This window comes from Lingula anatina, chromosome 8 (assembly GCF_051362555.1).
Source record: "Lingula anatina isolate TDL-2025a chromosome 8, LinAna3.0, whole genome shotgun sequence".
NCBI lineage: Eukaryota > Metazoa > Brachiopoda > Lingulata > Lingulida > Lingulidae > Lingula > Lingula anatina.
In genome coordinates, this window is record NC_141774.1 from 17,254,536 (window position 1) to 17,276,312 (window position 21,777).

Below are 21,777 nucleotides of genomic sequence, written 5' to 3' on the forward strand. Positions count from 1 at the left end.
AAATTAACCAACGCCCATAAAATGTAATGCAGTGTGTAATGTATTCTCATAATTTTATTCGTCAAGAATAAAGATGGCACTCTTCTCTCACGGAAACATTATAAGCAATGAGCGGCACTGTACGTGAATAATTTATCAGACGTTTCAAATAAAAGACGTAACTTCCTCACTTCAATTCTACATCTTCCATTGAAAAAATGACAGATGTTCCGCTCTTATATTTTAAAGGGTACCAAGGTTGCTATAACGTTCCTTCATCAACATCCGGGTACCGGAACAAGGTGGTCTATCCGCGCATGACATTAATGACGTGTAGAAAGTACTGCCGCGGAGTAGAGAGGCCTCAGCTGTATGCCGGAGTGTCTGGACAAACCTGTTACTGTATGAGTTCACTGACGACCTCAAAAGTCGCCGACTCAGCTTGCGATGCGGTCTGTCCTGGCAATCCGGTACAGACTTGTGGCGACAACGGAGTGATGACGGTGCTGGTGACAGGTATAGTTGATATGTACATGTTTGTTGCCTTTTGTATTTATGGATTCATGTGAATGCGTGTTTCTGTGTTTTTCGTGCGGTTGTGTAGTATTAAGATATACCTAGTACACTAATGTGCAGACTTCGTTAACTTTTGGGCCATTTCATTCTCACGAGTAAATACCCTTATATTTTTCTTATAATCAAAATATATGCTCAGAAGATAAGATGATGTCTACCACTATATGATAAGATAATGTTCCCTATTTCAGTCATGTATAATATACGGGAGGCATCCTGCGAGGACCTATACAACCAAGGTGTCGTAATGCCCGGATGGTACCGCATATTTCCGCGAGGACACGGGAGCATGGCGCGAGTCTATTGTCATGGTCAAGGTAACTCGATATTTTCACGAATTATCAAGCAGTAGGTAGGATTTCATCCACAAAATATGCCTTGACACAAAACTGGATTGTAAATGTCAGGTCAATTCACAACAACAAAAACTAGACCATCATGTCTTTTTCACCATTTTACCTCCCCTAAAAGATATATTAGGGCTCATAGCGTTAAGTTTAGTTATTTTTCATTCTTTCAAAGCTAGGAGATGCCAAAAGTATAACAAACTTGTACTCACTTGTGACTACTTATCATGATTTTTGATTCGCCTAGACTCGTTATAATCTGAAAAGCGCAGCGCCAGAAAATAACAAATACAAGTGATGTAGTTATCAGGGCATCTGTTGTGCGTAAAAAGGGTATACGTTATTAATAAAAAAGTTAATATTTCCATTTCAGAAAGAGCAAATGATTTTCTTCTACCAAGCGTACAGGATAGTGACATCGCTGTCTCGTCATCTGAAGGAACAACAGGATCTGGTGCTATATCGTATGACGGCAGTTATGGAAGGCAAGCACCGTGCTGATAGTCTCTCTCTCTCTCTCTCTCTCTCTCTCTCTCTCTATATATATATATATATATATATATATATATATATATATATATATTCTACGTGTACACATGCAAGTAATGTATTTAATTTTACTTTCCGGTTAGAAATCGACCAACATCAGTTACCGTCGCTAACCGCCATTTACTTTTGCAGATTGTTTCAAGAGAGCGCTTCGTTATATGATGCCTGGCGGCCGGCAGAGAACGATAGCAACTCCTACGCATCTGTCACACTCCCTGAAGCATCCTATATTACCGGATTCGTCACAAGAAGTGAGTCCGCAATCTTTATTTCAATTTCTTATTTACTTATCATTATGATGTAATAGGCACATTTTCTTCTCGTTAAAAAACACACAATCCATTGTCATCATCGAAAAATTTGGGCACTTATTAAAAGTACGATTTTTCCTGCCGACAAATCTGTAAGCTAGTCCTAGGCCCATCAGAAATCATGATAGGTAGTCGCAAGTGAGTACAAGTTTGTTATACTTTTGGCATCTCCTAGCTTTGAAAGAATGAAAAAATATTATTTGTGCAACATCCAATTCACCCGAATCACCTCATATTACTACTCAAATATACTACCTGTCAGGAGTTTTATATACTTCTCTTGCATACACCTTTTTTGTCGCCTGTCGTTTTCAGAGCCCCTGAACTGGTTGGAGAAATTCCAACCTGCCACAAATGGATTCAACTTCCCGGTGCCCGAGCTTGACCTGTCCGGCTTGACCTCTCTGACCTTTGAAGTAAAGGCCTGTAAACATATTGGCATGCTTTTGACCACAAGTGCGGGAGAGGCCGCTAGAGGCAGTCAAGGTTACAAAATCATGATAGACAGAGGCGGTGGAACCTCCATTATTCAACTAGATAAGGGGTCGGAGGTAAAAGTCAGCGTCACAAATACCAAGATTGCAGATTGTGCGGAATACAAGGCGTTCTGGGTGAGCTGGGCTAACGGTGTCATACGCGCAGGCGCCGGAAGACGGGTTGGCACGGGAACAATTATGTCGTGGACGGACAGTCAAAGACGGTATACTGTGACGTCACTCGCACTGTTGACGTGGGGTAGTTTTCCGGGGCTTCACTGGAGGTTTCCAATAACAGGTCGGAATATAATCGTACAATTCAGAGATAAAGTTGGTTGTATAAACATGTGCATCTTAAAACGAGTAATAACTTAAAGTGGTATTATTTACGTTTTTTCTTCCTTTTTTTTTTTTTTTTTTTTTTTTGTGATTAGTGAAAGACAGGATAACAATAAATACAATGAATATAAACAATAATTATTAACCAATCAATGCGAAAAGCATCGGCGAAGTATCAAAGCAACGTCAAATCGTTTTAATGCGGTATTTCGAAAATAGTCTTGAATAATGCAAGAAAAGTCAAAATTTCCCCCTTTTTTGTTTCCAGAGCCCCAAGGATTGGTATACGCATTCATCCGTGCACCAGATTCGGGTGCTTCCAAAAGCCACGTTGCTGGTGTGGACCTTTCCAATTCCACTTTTCTCTCCTTCTCCGTCAGAGGTTGCTATAACGCCAATATCATGCTTGCCGAGAGCGCCACAGAGGCGGAAAGCGGGACAGAAGGCTACTACATCATTATAGGAGGTTCGTCCGGAACCAGCGCTTCAATAAAACGCAGTTTTAGTCAATCTGGGTCAAATGCCGCAACGACGACGTCGTCTCGTCTTACAAACTGCACCGAGTACCTGTCTTACTGGGTGAGCTGGAGGGATGGGTTGATAGAGTTAGGAACGGGACAGCAGTATGGGGTTGGTATGTAATGAAGTCTAATATGTATTTATGCTCCGATTACGGTAATTAGTTGTTTTTTTTTTCAATGGGCAAAAATATCAAACTTTCATATCCGTAATTTTTTATAAACACATTAAATACATTTTATATAGTTTCCGTTTCCAGTGGTTTTATTAAATTGAATACAACTATAGACTAGATTGATTTTAAATTTTGCTGCTACCATTCAATAAGAAACTTTGATATTAAGAAAGTATCACTTAAAAATACAGTATCTGTAAAATATACAAATTCCCACATTGAATAGATCAAGCAATCACCGTACATGCTGACAAACATGCAAGGGACCAAAGTGGTCAAATCACAGTGTATACACATTAATAAAAGCAATTTCTCTTATTTCACGAAAGGAAAATTTATGGCAAACAATAACATTGACATACATATTTACATTGAGGGCTTATGAATGTTGATGGATATATAAATAATCATCATCATCATCATTTAGAGCCTATAGTGTTCCACTGTTGGACAAAGGCCTCAGCAAATAAATAATAAGTCAACTATATTGCAAGTTGAATTTCGCATGAAGGTTGTTCATTGATCTAAATACATCTTTGATACTAGGTGCTTTCCTGAACTGGACTGATTCCAACCCCAGGACTGTCACAGCTTTAGCTATATCCACAAAAGCTGGCTCGTCAGGAATAGAATTTGAAATAAACGGTTTGTGTTATGTTACGATATTTAGCTGTGTTGTGTTGAATCTCATCGCACGTATTGTATTTTTCATATTCTGTACACTATTATATTATATTATATTATATTATATTATATTATATTATATTATATTATATTATATTAAAAGATCAGCAACAGTAAAAACCTTTCACCTCAAAAATGTAACGTGGCACTTAATAGTTTCCGCTTTTAATTCATCGATCTTTTGAAAAATTATTGCACAGTGATAGCTTCACAACCACGTAAGGTTATAAAACGACTTTCTTGACAGAAAAATGACGGCACTTTCTGAGACCCAATTAAATTGAAATGATTAATTTATCCTTGTCGTTTTTTTTTATTTTATTATTTTATTTTTATTTTTTGCGGCGCATTTTGATTATTCAAGTGTAAACAAAAAAGCTTGGGTTATCAACCACATTTTAAAGTCACTAGTTTTAAAGAGGTAGCAAATTCTACGTACATGTTCCGGGATCTTCTCTTGCTCATTCCCAATGAAGCTGTCGGTCTACGTAGATCGATCCAACTCCGCGGGGACTCTCGCTGAATGCAATCAGTTTAACATATAAACACGCCTCCTAATGTTTCCGTCGTACTCCAGTAATCGCCAGCCTTTTTGTATTCTACACAACGCCAGGACATGTGTTAATCTGATTGCATTCAGCGAGAGTCCCCGCAGAGATGGACAGATCTATGTATTCCAATAGTTTCAATGGAATGAGTTTACAATAATCGTTATATTAAATTAAGGCCAAAGAAACTGACGTTTACTTTTAATGCTATGTGTACCTTTTCTTCCCAGCCCCGGAGTCAACGCAAAGCTACAGTTCCAGACTTCTGTATGGTGATTCAGAAAACGATCTAACGTACTACCATGCCACTAATGATAGCACACAAGCCGTCACGGTAATATGATTTAGGTTAAAAATTAATTGAAACTCGCAGTTGTATGCCCTATTCCAAATTTAAACAAGCATGGATTGCTACCGGATTTGAGTCACAAGGTATTGAAATCTCATATCAAGTTGAAAATAACAGTATTTTAGTGTAAAAAAGTGCTTTCAAATTGAAAACACCTGTATTGATATATGTATGGTCACAAGCTATAGAAATGTTTTTGATTTGGTCAATGAAGAGAATAAATTAGCATTGATGGCCACAATTTTCAACAAACACCGAGTAATCGTAACATCTGAATGAATGCCCACAAACATCCTCGCCTCTCTAATGAATACTCACACATCTATATAATACCATAACTTCAGTTCGACGGAAGCTCCGTGCCCTACCAACTGGTTTACCAATATCTAGAGAAGCCAAAGGTTGCAAAGCACGTCCGCCTGGAGTTTGACAACACAGACCGCGTGAGATTCGATATTCTTGGTGTACCGCTGTCTCAATTCGCACGTAAGATTATCATTGATGATTTCTAAAATCAAAAACCATATTGGTTTAAGAGAACGTCGCAGTTTATGGATAACTCAAAATATCAAAAGCGATTTGTTTTTTTAAACAATAATTAAAATTATTCAAATTAAGTTATCTGTGAATTTCGACAACTTAATTCATGTGACTGAAATATCCAAAACCGACACCTAGATATTAAAAAAAAACGTATTTTTATAACGTTACAGAGGACAAAGGCCATGTTGGCTGTTTCGTTGAGTCTGCTGATGGTACCGACCTTGACCTTCCGTTCCTGGTGGGCAACCTGCCCAATGCCACGGCGTGCATGCTGTCGTGTGAGGCACAGGGATACAGATACGCGGGGATCGCTGGAGGTAACGAGGTCCTTGCGAAAAAATTCAAAATTTGATTTTTTTTTCACGTGTTTTCATTAAGCCGGACAGGACGGACTATCTGAGTTAAATGCTGGTTTCCAAAACAGCCCATCTGGATTAAATGTGGGTGACAAGTACGACTTATACGGGTCAAATGTGGGTGACTAGTGCGGCTTATATGGGATAAGTGTCAGTAGCCGGAACGACCTATCGTGAGTTGCCAGTACGGGCTATTAGAGTTGTGTATCTAGTGACTTTGGGCACTAATTCGGTTTTTAGCAACACGATATCTTAGCAAATGGTCTTCACACATACGTCTTCTGGAACGTAAAAAATAAACAAAAAATTCATCTTGTGCAAAAACAACTTGGGCGTGTAGCTATTACTAAATTCTCTACATATATTTTGCTTTAATTAAAAGTACTAATTAATCAGTTTATTTGTTTCCTCAGGTGTAAATTGTTCCTGTGGTACTACCATAGGGCGGTACGGGATGGTGAAGGACTACGAGTGTAATGTACAGTGCCCTAACATGCCTGGCTACAAGTGTGGGGGAACGGGAAGGAACTCCATATACCAAATATGGGGTAGGTGACTCTGTACAATATTACAGCGTAACTGCTGGTGACACGATTCGCTAGTTTTTCGCAAAATTTTTCGTTATGAATTTTCGATGCTTCCCTGGATTAACTGAAGTGGTTATTTAGATATTTTACTAGATGTATGGACATTGAATTATAGCCAAAAAAGTTTAATCCCTTTGTCAGATGATTATACATATGTGCGGTACTGGAATTGGATCACAGGTACACGTGTTTTATTTCATATTCAATTGTGATTAATTAACGGTATGGTTTTATTAATTTCGAACAGAGACAACATGTCCAGAAGTCCCAAGTGTCCAGTTCGCCACTCCTAACACCACGGACCGTGTCCACAACACTGTGGTCAGTTACACCTGCAATCCCGGCTACATCAAGCCTGAGGGATTCTACTCCGCGGACAAAGTGGTCACGTGTCGTCAGACTACGTGGACGGGAGAATTACCCAGTCCATGCAGGCGTAAGAATATATATAAGCATAGATTTATGTTCGCTTTTTATACATTAGATTATTTTTATGGGTGCATTGTCGTCTTCTAGCGGCAACCATTCATAAATTTGGGGCGTCGTTAGGAGTTAAATGCTGTTTCTGACGTTAATTCTGACACGTGCGTTTTTTTTTCTTTCTTTCATTTTATTAGTACTGTAAAGCGATTCAGAGGGTGAAAAAAGATAATTTATCCTTAATTTTCCATTTTTGACAATTAATAGTTGTAAAATACCCCCCCCCCCCCCACACACACACACACACACACCTCTTGAAATCTGCATTCGCCTGTAAGTCTCGCAACGGCCCTTACTCATCAAGTTTTTTTAATGTTCTTCATGTAACCTAGACGTACTCTTCTACATACCGACTTATTTCTATTTACATAGCAATAGAATGCAACAGCACTGTCCCCAGCCTGCCTCATTCCACTGTGAACTGGACAGACATAACTTACCTGAGCACTGCCACTTACACCTGTGACACGGGGTATGCTTTACCTGACGGCTCCACTACGCATGTCGCTCACTGCCAGATCAGTGAAGAGTGGGGGCCGCTTAGGCACTGCCAACGTAAGTGTTTATTCTGTTAGAGATATTTATACAGAAATATGTATGATGTCTAGATGAGATGATAAAGCTGAGCCATACTGTACGTTTTTTACCCCTACCATCTATGGACCTTGTTCTCTGAAAAAATGAGTTTGCACCTTTCCATAGGTGTTTATTATTGCCGCGTACCCGTTCATCTGCTTAATTGTTTGAAGTTTATGATATATCTAATTTTTTTGTCATTCTGGATGTTTGTGTTGTAAGCTCAATTCCCCTTTACTCTATATAGTCACACTCTACATGTATGTATATTTTAACCTATGCAGCGGCATTTTCTCGCGCCAACCTGCAAGAAACAGCAAGTGCAACGAGACATTTAGTGTGGCGCAGGGATTACAAACGCGAAGAATATACATGTATGATAAAAATAATAATCTTCATTGCTTTAAGCTCATTATTCAAAAGACAGGCTTTAAGTAAGTATGTATTTGCAAATGAATGAATATTCCTGATCCAATGCTTTTCCTTGCAGCCGTGGCATGCCCAGCTACGTCGACCTTTACCAATAACGTGCGGACAATCACTGGAACTGGCACGTCATACGGAAGCATTGTGACGTATGTGTGTAACCAAGGCTACGTCGTTCCAAATACCCGGATAATGCAACAACGGATGACGTGTCAACAGTGGGGCAACTGGTCCAGTACAGCGGTAGACTGTACAGGTATGGATTTATGTACGGCTGGACTTTGTAGGTTACTCTTTGGGGCTTAAAATGGGTTATAAGGTAACTTTGGTCATATTCTACGCATTTTGATTACTTCAGAGGCGCAAGTGTGGAACGGGCTCATTGTTATGTGCCATCATTTTATTTAATTTTTGTGCCCCAGAAAGTGACTTGCCATTTATCCTTACATTGTATACAGCAAAGCAAAGTGCTGTTTTCATGAAACAAGAATTTATTAAGGAGATGTTATACGTGTATTTGAAGCGTTGAATATATATATATATATATACCGTGTATATGCGATTACATTTTTTTAGATAAAATTTAACCAACTGTTAAACCTGCTTCAATTTAGTTTCTGTTTATTCAAAGTATATACTCGCATCCACATAGTCCTGTAACTTTATTTTAGCGGACTTCACGTTTGTTGGCTGTTTCGCAAATTCTGGAGGAAACCAACTCAATGCTATTTCTATCGATGTGTCCACCATTAACGACAACACAGTGACGAACTACGTTGACAAGTGCAGGAAACATTGCCTTAGCAACGGATTTCCTATAGCAGGTACACGATTTTTTTTTTTTTTTTTGAGAAAACAATACTTACGTCATTTTAATTGAATTAATTAATCATTTGATCAGTTAATTAATCGCATTGAACATACAAGTAAATTGCATTATCTGAACTGTTAGATTCCAGGTATTTTCTCTGTGGTGAGATAAACTGACCCAACCCTGATTTACCATTTTTACTTCATTTTTTTATTTTATTTATTTATTTGTTTGTTTGTTTGTTTGTTTGTTTGTTTGTTTGTTTGTTTGTTTATTGCAAGACAATGGAAGTAATTCACGTCAAACTCTGACCCTCATTCCTTTCAGGCATGGTAAATGGAGACACGTGTAAATGTGCCGCCTCTTACGACACTTCCGCTTCCCCGTTGCCAAGCACGTCGTGTAACACCGCGTGTACAGGTGGAGACCCCGGCTTCTGGTGCGGAGGATCTGGGACCAACAACATTATGATATTCAAGACGGGTATGAAAGCATGAAAAAAAAATAATTTTTGAGAAAAATGATGTTAGGCCTCACTATAATGTGGATTCTTGGGAATCGATTGTTATTTGTATTTGAATATATTTTTGTATCTTTAAAGAGTTCAATAGTACGTGGGTGTATTGATTCGGTTCCTGAACTGTCATTCTCGTTCTTTATAAGAGAGTGGTTATAAAGATACAATATAAATCTAATCATATCTGGGGCAGGCATTCAAAATTTGTGTCAAAACACCTGTAATTACTTTCAGTATTGTATGATGATAGAATTCCTGTATGTCTTCTCTCCAAACTGCCTATGCCAAAAAGCGCACACAACTAAAATAGTAATAAAATGAAATTAAACGGAAAATATATCCTTTCGGACTTTACATTATTGACGATAGGTCATTTATCATTTAGTTATTATCCGGACCACGGAGAAAATAAATTTTAGATTTACCATGTTTCCCCTCAATAACTAAATGAATAAATGATTGGATTACAGCAAATCAGTGCCCGCCTCTTACTCTCACCTTGGCTACGGCAAATACATCCCTGCACGCCATTGGTACGGTGGTGGGTATAACGTGTGACCCTGGCTACATGTTTCGTGACACGGAGGCCACCACACGTGTCACTGAGTGCTTGGCCAATGAGCTATGGAGTGACGGTGTCCAATCATGTATGGGTAAGTGCATCATGGGATTGGTAAGCTTTGTTTTCCTCGTTGATTGATCCCGGGTTTCAGAATACATTTTTAGAATACATTTGATTAAATGGTATAAAATATGGAAAAGTGTGTTATTAAAAAGACCTTAACTGTGGTGGCTATTGAAAATATGATAACAAGCTAGTACTGTAGGAAATCCCCATCCATTTTTGTATGCTGTTTGGTTTCGAATAACTTCCGTTTTAATGTAAAATGTTTGTATATTAGAAGACTTAATACTGTTTAGACAAAGGTCGCCATGCTGAAAATTTAAACGGTAAGTAATCTGTCACTTTTTAGTACTAACCTCAGTTTTTTTCATTCTAAGTGTCTTATTAGTTTGACGTCCTATGTTGCACTTTTTATTGTTGTAAGAAAGTCTTAGTATGAATGTTGTTGCAGTGGAGACAGTTAGTTTAGATTTATGTCAGGGTGATAGTGCATTAGCATTAATACTGTGAGGGTTTGGTTGATTCTTCTGTGGTGTCATATTTTGAACTGGAGGCGTATGTGTTGAAATGACAAAGAGTGACTTCGGTGACGATGAAAAGTTGATGACATACTATGTCCTTTGGAGAAAGAGAAGTTATTTATCTTATATTTTGCCTGCCTGGTTGATATATTTGGTATCTTGGGAGCTGGTTAAGATGCGTATGGTGCATTCAGAGTTATTGACGGGAATGTGACGTGAGTTTCCTTGAATATGACGTATGTATCTTTGAGCGTGACGTAAGTTTCTGTGAACGTAACGAACGTACATGTGGTTGCTCGTATACCAATGATTGGATGCAAATATTTAATGTTAATGCCCAACGACCTGATAAAATGTGAATATAATGATGCTGGTGGTACTGATGCTGATGCTGATGAGACCGTGACATTGACGACCAAAATTCGGCACAGCAGTGACGACAGGACGACTCCACTTGGAATTAATGTCACACAATCCCTACAGAAGAGACTGTCACCTACTGTGTGCCAATACAAAGAACTCATGACAAAGATTCAGCGCAACTTCGGTGTGAAAATCGCAAACAGGCCGCTGTGAAACTTATATCAGACAAAACCTGCATTTTACGTTAAACTTCAAGTATTAACTGATGATGACAAAAAAAGACAAAGTATTTACATCGAATCCACTGACACTGTTGAAGTAATGTACCAAGAGTGAACTAAGCCGCAGACATTGCATCGTGGAATAAATTCGTTGGAAAACCACAATGTACTGTTTCAAGACATGTCTTCCGGTCATCACGCCATGCAATTTTGTTATACATGTACACGTGTTAAAAGTCGAATATCATTGTTCAAAGAAAAAAGCATCCTTAATGGAAGATACGATGCTGTAGCAGAAGATATTTTGAGGACAGAATCGGACAGATTATTGGATATCGATTCTACATTTGACACTTGTCATTATCAATACTCAATAAACTTCACAATATTAAACAGTTCGATGTTTTGAGACCGGTGATATGTGAAGTCTAATAAGATTGCTTTCTTTCATAAGACGATTATATCTGTTAAAGTCAGTACATACACACCTTTGTCAAATGTATAGGAATACGTCGATGTTCCGAATTTCTGAATGAATTGAATCGATTCGTATATATTTTATGTATCCATTTTATGTATTAGTTAATTTCAAAAGATGAGTGATATTGCTGTTTACATTATATTGTAATTTTAATTAAAAGTCATGGAATCAGCAAGAATCTATCAAAGTATATGTGTTTATTTACATGAACATTATGACATAACAAAGAATGGTTTTTATTTTTTAATACACAGATGAATACAAACTTGATTATCGCTGTACGTTATACAATGCAGTTGAATTATAAATTAAACAGAGGTAGAGCCGAACCTACACATACCACAATAATAACAATTTTATACAAAATAAGAAAATACAAATTTACACATGTACATGGTTTGACAAGAAACATCCTTAATGATTCAAAACTTAGAAATGTGAGACTTTCAGTTATCAGAAAATAGGGAGAACGGTAATTTCATTTCCTTTCCCTCTCGTTGTTTCAGTTAATTGGTTATAGTTATCGTAAATGAAAGAGTTATTCCCTTTGTATTAAATTTAGCTTCAAATATTGCCATGAACGATAGATTTTACATGTCGTTAAAGTAGCTAGAATGTAGAAGACGCCGAAGAACAGTTTTAATTAATTATTCAATCCTGTCATAATTTACAACTTTTGTATAAATACATTTCAGAAACGGTGCTTAGAACTGTTTTAAATGTAGCTCCTACTGTAGACATACACTCACACACACATGAACACACGCACACCCACATACACACTTGCACGCTTTAAAAAAACATGCAGCTACGACGGTACGCTCTGTACATGTAACTTGAATCCGAGCTTGTTGGAAAAGTTATATGGATAGTTGGCCCGGAAGAGGACCAGTGCTTGATTCGACTCCGAGATTATGGCAGGGAATGTCAGAGTATGGTAAAAGCCGCAAAATCTACAAATGAAACGATGTCATTTGATGTTAGTTGTAAGGCATGCCATTGTTATACATTTAAAATATAAATATACGAATACATTGAAATATAAAATTGTAAATTTTGTTGTTAATTGTTACATTATCAAGAACATTTAGATACCTGTACACTTATTCATCCATCAGATTTATGGTAGTGGTTATTGCATCATTCAATGCCACCCTGAAGTTTTTATATCTCAAGAATCCACGAAAGAGGTTATTATGCAATTTGCTTCTAGGTCAAACATCCCCTTTTTCTACTTCGTGCGTTCACTACTTAAGGCTCTAAATTCACATTACCAACACAGTGCCAGTAAGCAATATCAGGAGACAGTGCGAAAATGTGTCTCATTTAACGCTCACTTACGGTTCTCAGTCTGTCCTAGTACGTAATGTTTTTTTTTTCTCTTTTAACGAAATATATTCTTAATCTGTTCCCAGAAACAGTTCATGAACGGTTACATTCATTACAGACCAACATTGTAACTGTAAAAAAAATACACCAAATGTTCTAGAATAGATTGAGAACCGTAAGTGAACATTAAGTCAGACAGATTTTCGCAGGGTACATACCTTTGCCCAGTTCGACCGAAGTCGAGAGTATGTTTAATCTCCACGTAGTCTATACACAGGCCGGATACGTAGTGCGTTAATGCCATGGCGTAATACGTAGGAATTTTGGGTACGAATTCAAACAGAATTTTGCTACCAGGAGGTGACTAAAATATAAATTATATATATATATAGACATGTGTGCGTGTACTAGGGTATATTACATTAAGACACGTAATTAGTTTATTTATATATGAGATATTAACGGTGTTAACCCAACGCCATGACGTGTTGTGTGCCATGAGTATCCCATGTCCTTTGTAAACTGTCAATAAATGTATACTGTTTACCCGGTACAATGAAAACACCATGCATCTGGATGAGAAAATAACTGTATGCAACATGTGGGGTGAATGGTTTACTCGTCTGGTAATACCATAAATTAAAGACCATTTTAATTTTTTTTTTTTTTTTTTTTTTTGCAACATTTAGAAAAGCCCCACCTGCTCACGCCCCAATGGCGTCGCTGTAAATTTTTTGGAAGCGATTTAAAAATCGATTACAGTTTTATTCATTACCTGTATCAGCCAGTTGCATTCCTGGAATTCTTTATAGGTTTGATAGACCAGGGCGCTGTTAGGAGACTCTATTGTCGTCATCTCTGGTACATTTGTTAATGTTATTTTCCATCCGCAAACATCTAATGAAATAAAGGAGTATCAGCAACCGAGTTTACTGTATATACCTTAGCAAAAAGTATTGAATACATAATAAGCAAGTACTCTCTTCAGACTGCCATCACAAATGTGTGCCATCACGACGTGAACATTGTGTTGAAAATTGCAATTAGTTCCAATGCGAAGATTTTACCGAGTTATCCAGTACCTACCCATCTTATGTGGTGCGGGTTCTGCACAGTAAGCAGATCCCTTTAAACCATCCGGGCACTTGCACTCATTGCATTTTACGGGGTCCTGGTAGCCGCCATTTTTGCATGTTGGTGCTGGGATTCCGTTACAAGTGTCTTTTACGAAAAGTGAAAAAAATGACATATGAACACCACGACCTAAAGCGACTTCGCCATTTAAACATTAAACTATATTTTCTTCTTTACAAAATAAATTTGAAAAAAGTGCGAAACAAGTTAAAGGGGAACCTTGGGCATAGCGTGGCAAACTGAAACTGCAACTTGCAAACTAACAAACATATCTGCGGAAAATATGGAGAGTAGTTTACAGAATATACATTTTGTCGGGCTTTTCGCATCTGAATACGCACCTAGCAGTGTACTGGATATGCCTAGTGGTATTAAACTATTCATCATATTGAAACACATTTTATCCAAAACTATTCAAACGCATGATTCATACCGAAAAACTAAACAATCTATGCATACCGGCACAATAAACTGCATTGATGACCTTTATATCGCCAAATGCCAGTTTGAACCTCTGTCCCATACTGTTCTTGTACACGCTTTCCATCGGCTCGATTGTAGTTGAGCTGACTGTCGTATTGGCAAAAGACTGGAATCCAAATATTTTTATTATAATTTTTACTATTATTATTATTATTATTATTAATTCATGAATGCAGTGGGCCAAAATTAATCATGAATTTCACTGCATAGTGTGGTCATTGGAATGATATTATATGAAGTTTTTGGTTAATCCATTTAATGTTTTGTTTTTCACAAATAGGACACTTTGTTTTGGGGTCTATATAGTAAAGCCATTTTTAATTCACTAATCAACATTACAAACAGGTAAATAGTCATCACTTAGATATAGCGCTCGACGTCAAAAAGCCCATAAATAGTTAACTTAAAACGGTCACAATCGTCGGTAGTAAAATAGGATACTAGTGCTTACAGTAGGAACATAATGCATAATGGATCCATAGTCGTAAGGCGTTCCCTTATTGTCACCTTCTTGTTTGGCGAAATTCCCTTCCATCCCAGCTTTGATGGCGTCCCAGTTGATAACCACGTGTTTGTCTCTGTCATACCTGGTGTGCTCGTGCCACAGTCCCAGGGCGTGACCCACCTCGTGGACGATACGACCCACCTGGGAACACAGGAAACAATATTTTAATGCGGGTGCATTTGAATATTGCATGGTTCCACTTTTAACCAAAGCTATTTAAATTTCATTTATTTCAATACTCCTCTGACTTATAACTTAATCTGAACACATTCTAAAATTATTTTATTACTTATATTAGTCTAGAACGATTTTATTATGTGATTTCACTATGGGAATTTTGTGTGCGAATTTGTGTATGTATAATTTTATGTCTTTCAACCCTGAGGTAAATAAATAAATAAATAAATAAACACTTACCCCCAAGAGCACATCAAAGCAAGAAGGGTCGAGGTTGACGGGTTGTGAGCGGGGATAGCCGGGGGTGTGGTACAGCATCCCAACGTATGACCAGCATCTAGAAAAGTAAGAAAGAATGACGAAATATTTTCTCTCTGAAAGAAAAATAGGCACAGTTTAAGTTCCAAATTTAAATGAGTTTTACCCCTTTCCCGTCTTTTTGATATCTGGTAGACACGATTGAAATGATAACAAGACAAACCACTGCTTCGGTATCGCGTTCCTCTATAAAGTATAATAAAATTTAAAATCGAATCATCGCATGCCGACGTCTGTTCTTAAGTTTGTGGTCAAGTTCATCCTCAATACAGTTTCAAGATTAAAAGGGAAACTTTCTCATTTTGAAATTTAAATAAAAGGGTAGTTTCTTCATATCTGCAGATATTTCCAGCGCATTTTGATCACTTCATTGTCGGCTAACGAGAGAAACGGGGATATCAGTCTCATGGTGACGCCACTTGAGTAAGTGAAGATCCCCGCCCACAACAAACATGAAAACATCAATGACGCCCCTGCTGTGATACACGTCACAATGGGCAGGAGATCTTCACTTGCACCAGTGACGTTACCACGTAATTCATAGCCCCTGTCTCTCCTACAAATGACTAGAAAAACATTATTGTATTTATTAAAGGCACCAGAAAGTGACGCTCCCTCTCACGCTACTCACCCATCCCAAGCTCCAGTGAAGTTCAGGTAGGTGCTGTCAGGAAGGCTGGAGGGAAGGAAATATTGGAATCGAATGCACGTGGCCTCCTCCCACGCAGCTAGGGCGGCCCTCACTACGTCACGTTGGGCTGTAGCTGGAATGCGTTACAAACTACATGATAAATGTACACATATTTCTTATCGTTACTGTACGCTTCACAGAAGTATGGCATCCCGCCTCCATCCACGCCCGTTCACTATTTTCATCCACGTGCGATATTAATCAAGTCATTTAATTCACATTGGCTCCAGATCAAGTTTGGGCTGGGTTGGATCATGGTGCGATTTAAAACGTTGAGGAGAAAGGAAGAAAAGAAAAAGGTGGTTATTTTGCTAATGCAATGTTATTTATGTTATATTAAGTCAATTTGTTTCAGAAAATATGATGAGATGTCGTTCAAATAGAGAATGCAATGCATTCATAGTTAAAAACATTGGAATTCAATAATTACGCCTCTTCTAGAATTTATAATTTCATTACTTATAATTATAAAGAAATTGTGTACAAGTAATTATTATTTCTATTAAATATTAATGAAGATGCGTGTGTGAGCTTCTTCCAAATGGGACGTGATTTTCACTCCCTTATATAGCTGTCCTTTATTTCCTTCAAAGAAGATCCTAAAATGGAATTAAAATAGCAACCGATATATAAAGCTGACAGCTAATTACACACCTCCTTTTTAGACCATAAATTCTGCCCACTTAAAAAAATGACATTGATAAGTGCTTGTCATGGTTTAAGTTTAACATAAAGCAGTTAGTAAGAAACACCCTTTTTATTGTTTGGTTCATATTTTTGTATATTATCATAAAAAGCACTTGAGACATACAATGAAAGTGCAAGCTTAACATTGATGGGAAGAGACGAGACTGGGCGTTTTAATTTACTTCTTAATTGATAATCAGATAATCTATATTCTGAGTACGTGGTATATGTAAGTAGTAATACTGACATATGCACGCACACACACCCAATCAATGAGTGCTTATGTTAAATATACAAACAGAGAGACACGTACACCGAAGATAAGGTCTTACATGTATGAAACATTTAGATTTAAACAAAAAGTAGACATAAAAAAGAAGCTTTAAGTCCAATTTAATATTTGACAATGATTAACATAATTAATGTATTTCGATTACCTAAATGTAAATGCATAAAGCAATTTCCTTAACAGTAATTAACAAAAGCTATTCTTTTCATCGAGCACTGTTGGTAGTGCGGAAGCGTCTCCATAGTCCAAAGATTCATTGGTCCGAAAAATTGTAGCATTTTCATCAGTTTTTTAATCAAGGGTTCGTTGGTTCGAAGGTTCCATAGCGAACATTAGGACAAATGAACCTTCGGACTAAGGCAAGGCACTTGTAATGATCACACTTGTCTTAAAGTTTAACCAGTAGTTTTTGGACTTACGAATAGGCCTTTTAGACGTCTCGTCAAAGGTGTATGGTATCGGCTTCCCCAATGGCCAGCGATTGTGAACCAATGAAATGCCTCGCCTTCGCCTCTGTCCGTGTCCCGTTAACTGCCTCTTGATAGCCGCTAGCTGGACCGCAGTGTAAGCAATGTCACCCAGCACGTTGTCCGGTTCTTTGGATGTTTTCTGCACCTGGAAATTGATAGAAGCCCCATTTAAATGGTGATGCACTGGCACCCCTCCTGTTAGGATATATCAGCGGCTTCCACTTACAGGAAGTTCAAAAGAAGCTGCACTTCTGCTGTATGTCAACCCGATCTGTTCTAAAATAATAAATTGGGATGTTTCCAAGTAAAACAATGTACTTAGAGTCACTTCACGAGGACAAGTAACCCGGACCCCCCCCCCCCCCCCCCCCCCCCCCAGCCACCACGGTGCCGCATCAACATATCACTGTAAGTTGCAATTTGATTTCTAAAAATTGTTGAAAATATTTGTTTTTAAAAATCAAATGGAGTAAATATAGATTTTGGAAAAAAAACTCTGCTTCATGCATGAACCTGTGTTGCAATGACCATATGCAGGAATTCTATAAATTACAGATACTCCATGTAATGCAAAGTCAAAAAATGAGTGCGATAATGATAAATAGTGCCACCCCATCATGCTTTGTGGGAGAACGTATACGGGTTGTCGGGAAGCGCGGTTGCTATTGACTGCTAACGGTTTATGGCATAAAAGTTGCAAAAATTCTAAAACATTCCAAACCTGCACTGGTCTTTTATGCATCTTCATGGCAATGTTGTCGATATCCTTCTTGATCAGTTTCACTTGTTCCATTTCTTGATCTGTGATCCCGAACACGGTTTTTGATAAAGGTACTTTGCTCTCTCCTTGTGCAACCTTTAAGAAAAAGGCCAATACTGTAGTATCGTATAAAATAAAAATAACCAATTACGTCTTTAGAAACTATTAACAAAATCAAAACCAATGTCACAAAACAAAATACAAAGTAAATTAACTTATAAACAAGACTTTACAAGGAAAAGTCGTTAAACGTTCAGGCCTACCCAACTACCAGATTCGGCACCTAAAGATCCCGAATTAACCGGTATATCGGACCACACTACCCGTTTTCAAGGTGTGTGTCAGATTGCATTTCGGAGTATCAAACCCCAGAACAAATTTTGTAGGACGACCGCGGGCTCATCCACGCTCGGCTGTCACCTTGATTGGATAGTAAACGACTGTCGTAAAAATCATTACATGATTTTAAAACCGGGTGCATAAATTTAAAAACCACCTAGAACAACCTTAGACTGTACTCTTACTTTAGAGTACTCTATTTTATTGTCTCTATGGGGGTATATGGGGACTTTACGACATTCGGTTTGAATGCTTTAACCACTTTTGATAGGGCTTTTTTGCATTGTATTAGATTAATGTGGCAGTCTAACGTTGTTCTAGGTGGTTTTCAAGTTTATGCACCTGGTTTTAAAACCATATAGCGATTTTACGACAATCGTTTACTATCCAATCAAGGTGACAGCCGAGCGTGGGCTCATCCTGTCGGTGTTCTGACTGATACTCCGAAATGCGATCTGACACACACCTTGAAAACGGGTAGTGTGGTCCGATATACCGGTTAATTCAGGATCCTTATTTGCCGAGTCTGGTAGTTAGGTAGGCCTGACGTTGCCAAGTAATCGCCTGCTCATCTTTTACCTGTAGAAATGGTCCAAATGTTCCCTGTTAGTAAAATGCGTTACCATAGAAATTGCACTGTATCAATTTATTTTTCCTTTGGGACACAAATTTTGTCAAAAAAAAAAGAAATGCTACCTAAAACAAACTTGTTTAGATTGTTCAGCTCTCTCTCTCTCTCTCTCTCTCTCTCTCTCACACACACACACACACACACACACACACACACACACACACACAGAGGCGCACGCACGCGCACAATCTCTCTCTCTCTCTCTCTCTCTCTCTCTCTCTCTCTCTCACACACACACACACACACACACACACACACACACACACAGAGGCGAACGCACGTGCACTCTCCCTCTCTCCTCTTTAACCCATGCCAGACTCACGGAAAGAGACAGAAGCTGTACCTACACAGGTTATGTGTCCTTTTGGATTTAAAGCGTTATGTCTCGATAATACAGGAAACTGCAGGCGATAATTTCGTATCATTATATGTAATAGATCACGGAAAAGCCCCATCGCCACTCCTTGTTTAAGTGCTCTTGTGTAAGGCATCAGCGTTTTTATCTTTCGTTTAAGTTGCATTTAACACCCAATTAACATTTCATAAATTGAGTATTGATGTTAAATGAATTGACCTCTTAAATTAGAGTAACGAATCTATCTAGGGAGACGTAAATAGAGTAGTAGGATGTAGTAATGCACCTAAAGAAATCACTTTGTCTAGATCATCACGTTTTATAGTTTTTAATTTCTATATTAAAGAAATACACATCGTGTAATTTAAAATATATATAATCTTTACTTCGTTGCATTTTTGAAATTATTTTTCTCTTAATCCCTTTATATTCAGCTATATCAATTATATTCTCTCTCTGCTTTTTTGCATTGTTTATCCCATTTTTTCTCTGTTTCCATTTGCAGTGCACACATATGAACAGCCTAATGTGAAGACCGTTGGTATAATTTAAAGTTAGAACGAACTGTACTTTATATTGAATGATACTAAAATTATTTAATGTCGCAATCAAAATTCAAAACCAAGCAAATATAAAATGTGTTCATCCAATTCACACAAGGGTTTCTCTTTGTTAATTATCGCCATCAAAGGCCACGACTGACACATTTATTTCATGTTTACTCAAGCAAACACAAAGAACATTTCTCCTATTTTGTTGCGATAGTACCCTTAATGTCCTAATTAAATGTTAAGAGGTTACAAACCCGGTCTCGATTTGCACATCACATGAAAGCCCCCTCTCCCTATATAAATGGCGGTTAGGTGATACACGGTTTCTCACTATTCAATTTTAAGTGTTCGGGGTACAAAAGAAATTTAATGTCTTTAATTGTAAATAGCCGACAAAATCATAGATCTTGCCATATGAAAACGAACCCAGGTTTCCAAAGATTGATAGGACCACTGGTAATATTAGTTTTAAAATTTACAAGCACTTGCTCTGCTGCGGTTAGAGGTACGGATGGTACAATAACACAGTCAGCAGTGAGGGGGTATAATCTACTGCACTCTTTGACCACAGATCTGCCATAACTCAATGTATTACCTTGTTCCTCAGGCGGCTCGCCTCTCCTGTTTCCACCAGACCGATGTCCACTGGTTTGGACACCGCTGCAACGATCAGTGCTGACCAAACGGCCATTCCAAAACCCACCGTTGACATGACCATCATTTGAAAGTTCCCTGAAACTCGGCTAATGGCTGTATCGGTGGCTTCAGCGGTACGGAAGACAGACTGCGGATAGCCTGGGACTCTATTGCTTATTTTATACCCATTTAATATATGCGGAGGAACACATTATCCGCTGTTAACTACCATAAGTACTCTGCGATTTATTAAAAGTTGAATATCAAATAGTAATCAATGATAGCCAATGCCCTCAAAGGGTAAGTCATGATTTATTATTAATAGATGCAAAGATAAAGACTGAAGTTTTAATTGTCCAAAAAGTCAGTCCGTTGAAGCCATTATAGTGACACTATTAAATTTATGCCCTATATTTATGCGGCTTATGAAATTTAATTTTATATTTGAGGTCTCTAGCGCGCTCGTATGCTATTTACCATGTAAGACTGATTTATTGTTTTAATTGTATATAGGTCTTAGTCCTTTGGTCTTTGTTTTCTTTCACATACGTGTATATGAGGTCCTTTCTGTATATTGTGAGTCCAGTCGAAAGTTTTGTCCCCTTATTTAACCTGAAGCAGTATCTGATCGAAAGAGTTTAGGATCAAATAGCAAGTTAAGCTGCAGCGCCTACCCTCTTTTCAAGAACAAATCAATGTGAGAAAAGATGGGACAGGAGCACATTTAAGAACTACAGGCTGACTGTTTTACCCACTTAAATCTTATACCACGCCAATTATTTATTTATTTATTTATTTATTTATTTATTTATTTGTTTATTTTTCGCTTAAGATTTGTAAAGATTATTTTGCTGCGATGATAGGTATTCAATAGAAATGGTCAAAGTTATATCCACCTTAATTACCACACGCATAGGGCCTACGCGTACAAAAACGCTCGCTACTTAGTATCTAGTTTCACCTGTGCCCCTGTAGTAGTTATCAGTAAGACATTAAGCGGAATTTAAACGTCTTATAACGCTGTACATCTTAATTAAAAAGTAGGCATCCATTTCCCCGAATA

At 37.8% G+C, this 21,777-nt stretch overlaps 2 protein-coding genes across 3 annotated transcripts in view; one reads left to right on the plus strand and one right to left on the minus strand.

Moving 5' to 3' along the window:
- Positions 1 to 11,764, plus strand: part of LOC106158750 (uncharacterized) — a 34,536-nt gene extending 22,772 nt beyond the window's left edge. The window contains exons 31-47 of the mRNA XM_087018796.1: positions 229 to 495; positions 747 to 872; positions 1,276 to 1,387; positions 1,584 to 1,702; positions 2,078 to 2,536; positions 2,846 to 3,211; positions 3,818 to 3,916; positions 4,734 to 4,837; positions 5,197 to 5,338; positions 5,566 to 5,712; positions 6,165 to 6,299; positions 6,586 to 6,774; positions 7,191 to 7,373; positions 7,885 to 8,076; positions 8,492 to 8,644; positions 8,959 to 9,114; positions 9,619 to 11,764. Of these exons, the coding sequence (XP_086874922.1) occupies positions 229 to 495; positions 747 to 872; positions 1,276 to 1,387; positions 1,584 to 1,702; positions 2,078 to 2,536; positions 2,846 to 3,211; positions 3,818 to 3,916; positions 4,734 to 4,837; positions 5,197 to 5,338; positions 5,566 to 5,712; positions 6,165 to 6,299; positions 6,586 to 6,774; positions 7,191 to 7,373; positions 7,885 to 8,076; positions 8,492 to 8,644; positions 8,959 to 9,114; positions 9,619 to 9,848 (3,179 nt within the window). The 3' untranslated portion in view covers positions 9,849 to 11,764. The remainder of the gene's footprint in view (positions 1 to 228; positions 496 to 746; positions 873 to 1,275; positions 1,388 to 1,583; positions 1,703 to 2,077; positions 2,537 to 2,845; positions 3,212 to 3,817; positions 3,917 to 4,733; positions 4,838 to 5,196; positions 5,339 to 5,565; positions 5,713 to 6,164; positions 6,300 to 6,585; positions 6,775 to 7,190; positions 7,374 to 7,884; positions 8,077 to 8,491; positions 8,645 to 8,958; positions 9,115 to 9,618) is intronic.
- A 124-nt stretch (positions 11,765 to 11,888) lies between these two features.
- Positions 11,889 to 20,991, minus strand: LOC106158766 (zinc metalloproteinase dpy-31). Of its 2 annotated transcripts, none has more exons than XM_013534861.3 (11): positions 20,674 to 20,991; positions 18,164 to 18,298; positions 17,392 to 17,587; positions 15,937 to 16,069; positions 15,228 to 15,324; positions 14,757 to 14,951; positions 14,282 to 14,411; positions 13,775 to 13,909; positions 13,464 to 13,585; positions 12,907 to 13,052; positions 11,889 to 12,312 (listed from the first exon to the last, which is right to left on the minus strand). In XM_013534861.3, the coding sequence occupies exons 1-11, from the start codon at positions 20,797 to 20,799 to the stop codon at positions 12,168 to 12,170; spliced, it is 1,560 nt and encodes a 519-aa protein (XP_013390315.2). In that variant the 5' UTR covers positions 20,800 to 20,991; the 3' UTR covers positions 11,889 to 12,167. The 2 variants fall into 2 exon arrangements, with proteins under 2 accessions (XP_013390315.2, XP_086875542.1); XM_087019416.1 differs by lacking the exon at positions 20,674 to 20,991 and adding an exon at positions 19,238 to 19,286.
- Between the last annotated feature and the right edge of the window lie 786 nt (positions 20,992 to 21,777).